This window comes from Phasianus colchicus, chromosome 1 (assembly GCF_987193195.1).
Source record: "Phasianus colchicus chromosome 1, bPhaCol1.hap1.1, whole genome shotgun sequence".
NCBI lineage: Eukaryota > Metazoa > Chordata > Aves > Galliformes > Phasianidae > Phasianus > Phasianus colchicus.
In genome coordinates, this window is record NC_143436.1 from 69,272,562 (window position 1) to 69,285,426 (window position 12,865).

Genomic DNA, 12,865 nt, shown 5'->3' on the forward strand with positions numbered 1-12,865 from the left:
TATCAACATTGAGAGTCCACAGATGAAAGTCAAGTCATTATTATAATACAGTTGCTTATCATGCTTGTCTGTGTTGGTGTTACTGTTAGTGTTTGCCATTGCAAATTATTTATGATTGTCATTTGAAGCTGATGAAGCATACAAGACAAAAACTTTGTTTGTCTGATCCTGGGGGAGTGGTAATCAGTGTAAACCTTTTGGCTTAAACTTATGCTGTCAGTGAGTTATGTATGGATTGTAATATTGCATGTTATATGTCCTCCTTGCAGTGCTAAGTGTCACAATGTTTGGCATGGAATGATTTGAAAGCTGTACAGAAGATGCTGCTTATCGTGAGATAACTGACAATATGATATTTACTGTCTTTTTCAGACTAATGGACACATATCTGGGAATGGAGATGTGTATCAAGAAAGGCTGGCTCGTCTGGAAAATGATAAGGAATCTCTTGTTCTGCAAGTGAGTCATAACCTAAATGATATTTTTTTCCCTTGCATTTATAAGACTTTTTGGTATTATGTGATTACACTTCTGAGGATACATTTGCAATTATGTTGTCTTGGGCAGTGATTAGAGAGCTCGCTGATACCTGAGAGTTAAGCCAGATTAAGATGTGTTATTAGGTTGTAGTAAAAGTCTAAATGCCTTTCTTTCTGTGGGTCTGCTGAGCAGCTCTGTAAAGCCACCGGTGGCTTGCATATATATCCTTAAGATCACAATTTTTTTGTGGCTCTTTACGTGCTGTTCACATCAGGTGACACACTCTTCTCACGCAAGGTGACAAAAGCTGTGGGAACTGGCTGATGGGCAGGAGGAAGAGAGCAGCTCTTCAGAACCTCTGCTGTCCTGTCAGGCTGCACTGGGCCTGAACAATGGATTGCCTCGAAGCTCAGCCCCAGGTGCCCTGGCCAGCTGAGTTACTCCTGCCATCAGTGTTGGAGTTACCTGGCACCTCTCTGTTTGTATAGGCATGCTTCAGTCCCCGATGTGCATCCAACATGAGGGATGCCTGTGGAAGCATCAGGGTGTGCTCCAGCCAGCTTGCCATCCTTCCCGATGATACTCCAGGTTTCTTCAAAATAAAATTTTGAGGTTTAAAAATGTAAGGTTTATTCAGAAGCAGTGTGGAAGGGAGAAACTGTACACTGTGCTGTACTGTGTGCAATCACTTGGAAAGCAGAATAGCTGGCATTTGGTGAAGTTTAGCAATTTGGTTGTTAAGGCAGGAGCTTTAGTCAATACATTGTCACAGGCAAAGATAAAATTGTTGGCCATAAAATGTAACAGCCGCCCTTGTGAAAACTGTCAGGATGAGTCAGAAGGGGAGATGAAGAATTGCAGTGTGTCAACCAGGAGATTGGCAGAAATTTCCATAAGCATGAGTGGAAAGCTCCAACAGCTTTGCCATGCGTTGTATCCATTGCAGAGCTCCTCGGTCCCATCTCCTTCTGTGGTCCCATTTTGTCTGTATCCCAGGCAAAGCTGTTAATCCCATAAAGTTTTTCAGGTGATGCATACTGTACTAGTGCAAGTTATTTAAGTGCAGCCCTTTGTCTCTGTTGTGCAGGTAAGCGTACTTACGGACCAGGTGGAGGCCCAGGGAGAAAAGATTCGGGATCTGGAGTTCTGTCTAGAGGAGCACAGGGAGAAGCTGAATGCCACAGAGGAGATGCTGCAGCAGGTATTTCACAAACACGTCTGTTGCTCCTAGGGAACAACATTTTGCTTTTGAAAGAGCGGTGTGCCTCAGTTCAAGGTGTATTCCTTGATGACACTTAACTAAGTGACAATTTTCTACCATATTTGCTTTCAAGTCTTTGTACTTAGTAATGTCAGTGCTATTTTACACTGTAGGAATCCAGTCCTGCTCTGCTTTGAGCCTTTCCCCACTGAACTTCAAAGAGACTCGGATGAAAGCCTCTGGCAGGATGGGTGGATTCCCCTCAAAGCTCCCCGCTGCCCAGGGCAACTGTGATGACAGACAAGCTTTTTTCTCAGCCTGGCAGCCAACCTGTGATAGTGATCCAGTGATCTCAGCTGCATCCTAGCTGCCCAGAGTCTGTCAAATGGTTAATTGCTGTGTCCAGCGCTTCAGGGAGTGCAGAGTGTATGACGGTTTGCCCCTGAAAGAGGCCTTTAGCTGCTGAAATAAATGACTGATTTCTTTCCCCTTGGATGAATAATTCTGTTTTGTTTCTCTTTATCTTGAATCAGGAGCTTTTGAGCAGAACATCCCTTGAAACTCAGAAGCTGGATCTTATGGCAGAGATTTCCAATCTGAAGCTAAAGCTTACGTCTGTAGAGAAGGATAGATTGGACTATGAGGACAGATTCAGAGATACAGAGGTGAGTGAAAACCAGTGAAATAAGTTATGAAAGCTGTGTGTGCTTCACATTATCAGAACATTCATGAGAACGTTTTTGTTTTGCTTTGTGTTCATTTGTTTTTTTGCCAGACAAAGGAGGTATTCATCTTTAAGGTTAAAACATCTGTATCTCAAAATAAAATCAATGTCGCCTTTGGCTTGGTAAACCAAGTTTTTTACAAAGAAAGATTTCCCTAAAGAGTTTTTGATTCTTGCCCTCAGGTTTTCAGGCAGGTAGGATTTAGGATGACTTTAAATATAACTGTGTGAGTGCATTGCGCTTTTCCCTTGCAGCTGTCTTCTTCTGAGTAAAGCATGTCTGTTTGAGGCAAACTCCGTCCATTGCAAGGGCAGAAAACATACCAGCACACGTGCCATGTCTTTGCACATGCTAAAAGGCATAAATTTTGTTTTCAGTAACAAAGAATGAGATGACTCTGTGAGGGCATTTTGAAGCCTCACTTCAGCTCCACAGAAGGGGGCTGCAGATATTCTCCTCAGCCTGCCTTTGGCCCAGAGGTGTGCAGTGCCAGGCAGAGCTGCAGCTTGGAGCTGCCATCCTTGGAAGCACTCTCCTGAGCCATTTGCCCTCTGTACCTCTTGGATTGCGCAGCTGACCCTTGTTTGTCTTTGAAGCTAGAAACAGAGACTGCAGGTTGGCAAGCTTAGTTTTTACAGGAAACTCCAAGAATTAAGTTGTGCTTCACTGCAAGGGTAATATACCCTTGCCAGAAATACCTTGGAGCCTGCCAGGGAAGAAAATTTCAAATTCTGTGTTTATAGATGAGCTGAGACGTCTGATGTTCATATCGTAGGTGTTCCAGATGTCATTCATCTCTAGAAGAGAAGAAGCTGTAATGTCACCACAAAGGACAAAGCTTGACCCTTTTGCTTTAATGTGTTTTTTAATTCCCTTTCAGGTTCCTACATGTTAGCCAGTGAAGTTATCAATTATCATTCATATTAAATCCTTCATGTCATCCAGTTTTTAATTATGTTTCTCATTTCAACTTCCCCTTCTAGCTTAGTAGGTTTCTTATGTTCACCATTCTTTCTCTACAAAGATGCTTTGCTAGATCTGTTAGCCTTTTTTCCTTTGTACTCTAGGACTTTTCCTGTCTACATGCTCAAATACACAGCTTATTCAAAGCTAATTGTATAAGTTATAGAGATTTATAATTGATCTGTTCTTTAACCCATTCCAGTCTTTCCACTTTCTCAGCAGACACTAGGATTATTTTCCATAACAAGCATGGACAGTCTGAGCTGGGCTTGGTTTTTGTAAGAAAATGCATTAGGGAGTTTATTTAGGGAGGAGTCCATAACCAGACATGCTCTTTGAAGCAGGAGCCAGAGGTTAAACTTGCTAACTTGTGGAGAATTCTTCATAACTTAAAACACCACCAGGCTCCTTTGTGCAGATGAATTTCTCAGTGAAGGAGAATTATGAACGTAGTTTGCATTCCCATTGCTGGTAAGGAAGCCTCTGACCCTCAAAGTCTTACATTGCCATTGCTTTTTTGTGCCTCTCTCTCTGGCCCCACAGTGGAGAGCGCAAAGTAATGCAGATACAGTTGTGGGTCCATGCAAGGAAAAACTGTTGCTTGTTTGCACAGAGGGATTGCACTCTCTGGATCAGAAGAGGACTACTGCACATGTTTTTTAGTGATCCAGTAGCAGGGGAGGCAGGGCTGTTTAGTATTTTTCTTTTTCTTCTGCTTAGTTATGCAAAGCCTGGCCATCTTGTTTGTACTGTTGAAGGTCTCTGTGGAGCCTAGTGAATCTTCAGTGTGATTTTCTGCCTAAAAAAAGCTGAGAAAGAATGTGATTATAGTTACCATGCTTTAGATAACCTAAGACATGAGAGATATCTCTTGTTGTATATGGAGGTGAGTAATTAAAAGTATTTTTAGGGCAAAGCATGCTATTAGGACTCCTCTTTAGTTCTGTTTAGCCCTTGGGTGAATTGTACAGTATTTTTGTGACCAGTTGCCAGTGATAAAGGATTCAGTTATGCAAGGCCCATATTAAACAGAAGATTTTAGTTTCCAATCCAGGATCTATGCTCTTGGTTGCACTATAAGTCTGTTTCTCTGATAGTATGAGTGTATCTTGACAATTCTGTTATTTTGTTATGTGTTATTTTTTTCAAAAAAGGAGAATAATTTTGTGGATTTTTCCATTGCTTCACTGCAGTTTTTTGAATATAGATAACTGAATATGGATAATATGGATTTCCCTCTCCCCCTCCAATATTTTAAAAATCATGTTGTTCAAGTGAGAAATCTGTAGGCAACAACTTCAGCATCTATTGCCATGTGTAGGATATTTTGACATTGGATCATAGCATAGCAAAAGCGATGGCTGCAGAAGAGAAAAGTCTGAAACAAATTTCAAAGTGTCAAAATTAACTCTCAGACCTGGAAACGTAGATTTGTTAGAGGTCTTTAGCACTTAGCACTGTTGAGGAACAACTCAGTTAATAGTGACATCTGTGTGTATTTATAGTTGAGTGATGTGATTTATGGAAGTTGTAGCTTGAAGAATCAGTAAGGAATTGCAGATGTATTGGAATTAGTCATACATTTCTGGTAATGTGCTCCCCTTCAGAGCAGAGGGGGTAATTTTCCCCAAAAACTGTAGCTCCTATTCTCTGTCTTGTATGGAAAAACACTCTGTCCTGGCTGTTGCACAGGCTTCCTGCTCTGTTTCCTGATCTGGAGGATGGGGAATTTGGGGGAAAAATGACTTTGTACATTGGTGGGACACAATCTTAGAGTTCAGTTAACCTCTGCAGGAAGAGAATGCTCACAGTTAATGTCCAAACGCGGTAGATCTCTCCAGGAGGAGGCTCAGGACTTTGAACTGTTCTGAAGAGCTCACATGGCTCCAAATGGTGGCTCCAAGTTTCTTCTAAACCAGGTTGAATTTGCAAAGCTCAGATACAGTGGCAGCACTGATGCATAACCAGTGTGCTTTAGAGCGTAGAGAAACCAGTGATGGCACTCTTCTTCAGCGCTCAGAAGGTCTCATTTGAGTGACAGAAACTTGGATTCACAGTGTAATCTCTTCATATTTTCAAAAGGCAGTTGAACAGCTTGGCAGACAGGAGGCCTTTCTTTGTCAAAAGCACAGACAGTGCAACTGCAATTGATTTCTTCTTCCTTTGTCCTCTTGTATTCAGTGCAGTAATGCAGAAACTGAGAAATAGGGTCCCTGGAAATCCAGAAAGTTGAGAGTTGCTTAACTATAAATTTGTGTGATTGGAGTTTCTCTTACTGCTGTTGTGTTTTTACGGTCTCACCAAAGCATGCCTAGTCAACTGTCACTCTGTTTACTGATTTTTCCTCTTGTTTCTGGTCTTGTTTTTTCCTTCTCTCAGGACTTGATCCAGGAGATAAATGAATTGCGATTAAGAGTAGGAGAAATGGACAATGAAAGACTACAGTACGAGAAAAAGCTTAAAACAACCAAAGTAAGTGAGGCTGAGGGGAAGATGCAGAGATGGGTGCAAGTCACAAGTTTTAGAACTTCTTCCTGGTTTTCCCCAGTCCTTTGCCTGCACCTTGCAAAATTCTGAGCGTGCTCAGGCCTAGGAGTTTCATGGTGCTCAGTTAGAAACTCAAACAAAAAACCTAGAAAAGGATTATTTCATGTTGTGGTTTTCAGATCCAGACGTTGTTTTTCATAAAGGATAACTCACCACACAGCTGGTCAATAACTGTAAATATATTATTGGTTAGACCCTTGATTCCCTCGTAGGTCAAGTAATACCAGTTGTGGTGCGTAAGACACGTGCCATGGGTGAGACCAAAGCTGAGTGTTTCTTATTTCCTAAATGTGCTGAAAATCAGCCACTCTTGAAAACATTCCCCTAACTGATTGTAGCACTTTTTTTGTTCCTGTAAGTTTCTGACTTCTCTTTGCCATTTAGCTTTGTCTCTTTTCTGTCTTTAGTTTTCTCTCACTCCTCTATCTCTGTTACCAGTCTTTAATGGCCAAACTTTCTAGCATGAAAATCAAAGTGGGTCAGATGCAGTATGAAAAGCAGCGGATGGAGCAAAAATGCCAGATGCTAAAGGTGTAGTAGTTTATGGGTAACATTTGGCCTGTTTCGAATCCTTCATGTTCCACCATTTTATGGTCTGTCTTGCATTGTGCTGTTGTGCTCTGTTCTTCATTGATGCTGTGTGTTGATATGCAGTGCTCCCTTTCTCATTAGATTGCAAGGCTCTTAGTGTAGATATGATTTATAAGCTTTTATATCAGATGGGAGAGGATTTTAGTGTCACGAACTTTGCATGGGTTATTCGTAGTTTAATTAAGCTTGGATTAAGTTCATTCCTGTTCCAAGGGAAAGCAGTGTCTTCTGTAATTTACCTCCAACATTCAAACTGAACTTTTCCTCACTTTTTTTAAGAGAACATTTATTCATGAAAATTAGCTAGAAAACAGTGATTCTCTTTCACTGTCCCCTCTCCCAAATGTTAGTTTACATATCACGTTTCTAATCGAGGACTGATAACATAGCATCAACAACTACAGGCAACTCCAGTTCCCCTCGATTTACCACAGCTTTCATATGACTAAGAAAGGGTCTTGTTTTGGAGAAGCACAGTCTTACACTGTTAGAAATCCCATCAAAATCAGTACCAAGTTGAAGCACTGGAGAATTGTTTGGGCCATTGTTTGGTTTACAAGTATCACTTCCATGCGTATTTGTAATAGATTGTTTGAGGGAAGCTCAAGAAAAATCTAAGCCATCACAGTAAATCTAGTTGATTTGTTCCTTAAAGAATTTAACACTTAAGTATGAGCTATAAATGCCAAAATTGAGTCTTGTTTTGTTTACAAATGGAGCAAATTAAATTTTTAGTGTTGGGTACCTTTGCTCTAGGGGTCCTGTCTTGATGATGCTGTTGGACAAGATATCTTCGGACACCAGGGAAACATCTTTCAAGACTGGATAGGATTTGAATCAAATTTTAAAAAGCTACATGCGTGGATCCATGCCAGTCTCTTGCTGGGTGCAGATGGTTAGATACAAGTTATAATTTGACAGCGTTTTTCTAATATATCCTAACTCCCCCAAAACACCATCTGCCTTGTTCCCATGAATCTTAACTCTAAGCCTTCTTTCCTAATGCTTGATCAGCAAATCTAAACTGTGGCAGAGGTTCCATGTTTTTGTCTGAATTGCTTTTCAGTATGTGTTTGTGTTTGATGGCATTACAGTCAATTCCTGTGTACAAGCAGCGGTTGTTTCTGAAACTGTCCTCAGCATGTTCCATGAGAACAACTCCATAATTGTCCAACTTTGAACCTGCAAAATGTTCTATAAAAATCAAAATAAGCGCTGTAAATTTTAGCTGTCAGCCTCATCACTTGCAATTTTTCTATCTGTGCAAGTTTAAACAAGTAAGAAAACTGCTTTTTTGCTTTACACTTTCTTTTTTAATTTAGGAGTAAAATCTTTTTTTCAGATAATTCATGAGACTGACACTTTTGTCCGTTGGTCCTCTGGTTTTGCCCCCTTAAGAACTCAGTGATCTGTTGTGATACTCAGAGGCAGAGTTTGGTGGGTGTCCCCTCAGCTAGTGTAAATTTTAGAGGGCCCTTAGTCACTTCCACTGTCTGAGGAGCTGTTCACTGTGCTTCATACAATTGATTTCTGAAAATATCTCAGTTGTTTTGGAACTGAGCATGGAAGCATGGAAACTGTCACTGAGTGATTTTGTGTCTGTTACAGGATGAACTATCAGCTTTGAAAGAGAAATTGGAGCAGAAGGAAGCTGAGGTAAAAAGGTTGCAAGAAAAATTGGTATGCAAGCTGAAAGGAGAAGGAATTGAAATACTGGACAGAGGTAAGAACATGGAAGGCTCTCTTAGGGCTGTGCAGAGGCAGCATGTCCTCCTCAGTCACTTCATCTGAGGTGGTGCTTCTGGGAGTGAACTGCAAATAACAGATAAAATCCACAATTTTCATGGACTTTCTGTCTTTCTAGTTTACTTCTTTTACCACATTTAGTGAGTATTCACAGTGCTACTGCTGAACCTACCAATGGAATAGGTTCTTGATCAACACTGAACTTGTCTTGGTAATCCCTAGTTACTACTTCATGAGGCTTTTTCATCGTGCCTCAAAATACACTGTTTATATTGGCAAAGAAAGCCTTAAATTAATTTCAACCAGTTTTCTAGAAAGCTTATACTAAGAAGTTCCCTTCTCAATATATCTTCCACAGTGTTTGTGTCTGGGCTTTGCTTATACACCCCTTACTGTCAAAAGAGAGGAAAAGCCATCCTGCAAACCTAAGTGGTCCCAGCCCTAAGGATTGAGGATTGGTTCTGGATTTGCCTACTGGTTAATTCTAAATCCTACCTAAACTTGAATTAGCTCAGAAATGTAATGTCAAATACTTCTTTTATTTGCTTGCTGAGAAGAAGCACAATTTGTATTTATTTGGGGGAAACTTATTTTCAGGATCTTCATTCAAAAGTAGAAAACTTTCTTTAAGGCCTCAAAAAAAAAAAATTCCAGTTTTGACTTGCTGAAATTTAATTTCTGAACATATCTCGCTAATAATTGTCCTAGATTTTAAATCCAGCTTCAAGAGGTTGATTGTTCATTTCTGACCTGAGGTAGAAATAGCTGTGTGTAGGTTGTCAAATTTTACTTAATAAAATTCTGTTTTTAAAATTTACTCTGAAAGAGCACTAAAAGTGACGGCACTGAAATGTGATTCCTGTTTTTAAAATATTTAATTGTGAACAAGGTCTTGCTTTATTGCTTTTTTTTATACCTAAATGGAGCTTTTCTTTCTTGGGGGCTGTTGTATACATTGAACTTTCATTATCCTTTGGTTCTCATCTGTACTTTAGTTTTCAGTATAGCTCAGCAGAGGGATCTTCTGCCACGATGAACCATGGATTGTGCTTTCTGAACAAATTTTTGTACATTAGAACTTTTCTGGCTTTCACATAGTGTTAGCTTAGGAGTAATTATTGATGTAAGCTTTTTCTGAGACACTAAGTTTCCACCTATTTTTTAACCTATAATCAAATATCCTTGAGATAGGTAGACATATATCAGCAGGGAGACCATTTGAGTCATTTGGAACATCAGCAATGAGAGTGCAGTGCAAAACCATGAACTGTTTGCTTCTGCAGTACTATGTGAGGAATAGTTGCTCTTTAAGTAGTGATGTTTTATTAAGTTTATTTAATTTTATAACCTTCGTGCTAATTTCAAATCCAATGGACTTTTCTGCACAGATGAAAATTGTAAAAAGAAGCTCAAAGATAAAAGTAAGGTTTCTGATGTCTTTCCACAAGCATTCCAGAAGAGCTTTTTGCATGTGATTGTAAAACTGCTTTAACAAGCACTCAGGTTGTGTCATCTGTAACCCTTAGTTACACCTACCTGTCCATATTCTCAAATTTTACTGTATATCACACTTGAAATACAAAGTTTTCTGAAGAAAAGCTAATAGACAAAGATTTGGTTTCATGGAGAATCACAACATTTTGTTTCAAAGTGGAGTGCACAGATTTTTCTCCTTAAAATGCACACACAAAGAAAACAGTTGCCTCCTAGTGAAATGCAATTACATTCCAGATTTGTTGTAGTCCAGATTTGCTGTAAGCATAACTTGGTGAAAATCATTGGAACTGTATCAGTTGCAGTATTACCCAATATGCCTAAATGACTTTTATCTGGAAAGGCAACTTGTTTTTCATTGAGGAGGAGGGTGTTCTTCCCATTGTTATTTTTTATTTTTCCAAAGGAATTGAGGAGGTTAAAATGCTTTCTTGCCTGTGCATTTGCCCACCTCCAAATGTTTGTAATGACGTTTCAAGTTTATTTCATTTAGGCAAGGTATATGTTTAGTGAAAATTGAGATTATTTCAATTCTTAAATTTCTGTAGTCCAGAGCACCTCCAAATTCAAGCCACATAGACTGTTACAAATACATGGGGATGTTTATGTTCTGTTTCCTCATAAATAAGGATTATAGATGAAACACAGAGCCACAATTTCTATATTAGGGACCTCTTTCAAGTCTGAACTACAGTATATATTCTAGCATGACTGCTTGCATCATTTCTTTATGCCATCCTCATTTCTACATCCATACTGAATTATGACTAAACACCACTGCACAATGCTTTCTTTGTCATGTTTGTTAATCCTGTTGCTTTGTATAGTGAGTTTTTGAGATGTCATTTGGGTGTTTGTTGACTGCTGTAATGAGGATGTACGTTGTTGTGCTCCAGTTGTAGTATTTTGTATTTTGGACCTCTTGTTTTGTGGTTATTAGATTACATGAAGAACAGAGTGATATTCAAACAATAATTGTACTCTTGATTTTCATTTTTCTTGAAACTGAGGAGTAGGTAAGGTAATTTCCTGAACTTGGTCATTTTCTAGGTTAAAGTCAGAAAAAAAGGTTTTGTAGAAAAATAGTCCATGTATTTCCATCTATCATAGAATGTAAGTGGCTTGTATTTTGTCTTAATTTGGAAAGTTACCTTTCAATACTACTGAGTTGATTCTAGGGTTGTTTTTTTTTCTTATTTCCTTACACTGTCTCATTTAACTTGACTTATGTAACTGTGTTGTGTTTTTAGATATAGAGGTACAGAAAATGAAGAAGGCGGTAGAATCTCTTATGGCAGCAAATGAAGAAAAGGTAGCAAAATCATTATTTTTTCCAGTAATCAATTTTTAGATTCAGTTATATCTCTTTAAAAAAACAAAAAACAAAAAAACAAAAAAACTGTGTATGTGAACTTGTCACAATTCAATACAAAATTAAATTTATAAGAATCAAGGGATCACTACAGTCAGAAGTGTTGTGGAGCCTCTTAAGGGGATATAACTGGGCATTTATTCCCATGCACACAGAGTCCTTGCAAATCAACATCACGAAGTTCAGTGGGACTGCAATTTACACCAGAATTCTGCACCCTGTCCCATCCATGACTCCCATTGCTTTCAGTTTCACAGACAATTATTGAGTAATTGTATTTATTTTTTTTATCTACTAAAGGAAAAAAACGTAATCACAATTTTCTTCTGTTTTAGGATCGAAAGATAGAAGAGCTTCGACAATCTCTGAATAGATACAAGAAAGTTCAAGACATGGTGATATTGGCTCAAGGTAAAAAAGGTACTGTGCAGTTTATGAAGTTATAAACTTTACTCCCACTCAAATAATAGGTGCATTGGGATAGTGTTACATCAAATCTTAGACTTACCTTTGGAGGTATCTCTTAGAGTAAAGGCCAGTTCTTCAACTAGTGCAGACTAGTAAATTGCCTTTTCTGACCATGCAGCTGAACATTTGGTTCCTCTGGTAGTAGTAATTGCTTCTGTCATGTTGCATATTTGATTGTTGTAAAGGTAGTTTGAGCGTGGTGAATTCCCGTGCTTATTCTGTTGCCTCTTGAAATACTTTTCTGGGCTAGGTACTGTATTAACTGTTAAATTTCACCATTCCCTTCACTTGCATGTGTTCCTTGGGAGGCACTGGAAGCTGAGCAGAGCAGTCACTAAGCAGGCATGTTCCTTCCAGTCAAACCAGCATTGCCCCAGCAGCTGCACACACTGTAATAGCAATGCCCACAAGCTGCAAAAAATATAAGTAGCAAAGTGGACATCCTGCCAAGACTGTGTTGCAATGACATACCATGTCTTTGGCATGTAATAGAAACTTCACAAGCTGCCAAATACAGCAGCTACAGAATAATTCTTCTCTGTTATAGGAGGGCAGGCTGGCTTTTCCTCATCTTTCTTAGTAACCTCTTCTGTCCTGCACACATATGCATAACATGTAGTGTTACAGCCACTGTCACATGCAGTGTTGCACATCATACATTCAAAGACTGGTGGAGCATTCCAGATCCAGGAGTTTCTGATCCCCAAAGGTTATAAAGGTTGAGGGTGGTCATTGTCAGTTCAGTGTAACAGCTCTCAGTACCTCTCTTTCTCCTTTCTCCCTGTAAAGAAAAGCAAAAGAAACACAGAGAGAGCATGAGTCATGAGAGCAAAGCAGCGTGCTTACTGTTATGAAAGAGGAGGAGCATTTTTGAAATAGGGATTGCTTTTTCACACAGTGCCATGCCTTCAAAGACTGGAAGATGTTAAAACAAACCTCAAGTCTACCTGCCCTCTACCTCAAGGGTAGATAGTAACAAATGGGCAAGGAAGGATCTGGTAAACAAACCTGGCTTATATTTGCACCAAATCTTTGGCAACAAGTGCTAGACTTCTGCTCGCTTTTTAGAAAACATTGTTTGTCTTGAACCAGTTAACTCCTATTGGAGTCAAAACTGTGACACTATGATGTGTGGAAATCCAAGTCCTTAGTTTGTACTGAGGCAATTCAGAAGTGGCAAATCGTTCATTGGGCACAGAGGATGCCAAGTGCTGATTTAGGCTACTGTGTTAATTAAATGAGATGTGCTTAATTTGTGACAGTCTTTAAATGTAATAC

At 39.3% G+C, this 12,865-nt stretch overlaps 1 protein-coding gene across 8 annotated transcripts in view; it reads left to right on the forward strand.

The window, feature by feature from the left end:
• The window catches only part of PPFIBP1 (PPFIB scaffold protein 1), a 104,260-nt gene that overhangs the window by 68,719 nt on the left and 22,676 nt on the right, over window positions 1-12,865 (forward strand). For 3 of the 8 annotated variants that reach the window (XM_031597185.2, XM_031597187.2, XM_090146843.1), the window contains exons 5-12: window positions 373-459; window positions 1,568-1,681; window positions 2,215-2,346; window positions 5,749-5,841; window positions 8,116-8,230; window positions 9,642-9,674; window positions 10,998-11,059; window positions 11,455-11,539. In XM_031597185.2, the coding sequence (XP_031453045.1) occupies window positions 373-459; window positions 1,568-1,681; window positions 2,215-2,346; window positions 5,749-5,841; window positions 8,116-8,230; window positions 9,642-9,674; window positions 10,998-11,059; window positions 11,455-11,539 (721 nt within the window). Of the gene's footprint in view, window positions 1-372; window positions 460-1,567; window positions 1,682-2,214; window positions 2,347-5,748; window positions 5,842-6,354; window positions 6,448-8,115; window positions 8,231-9,641; window positions 9,675-10,997; window positions 11,060-11,454; window positions 11,540-12,865 lie in introns of all 8 variants that reach the window. The other 5 variants (XM_031597188.2, XM_031597193.2, XM_090146840.1 and 2 more) reach the window with 3 other exon arrangements.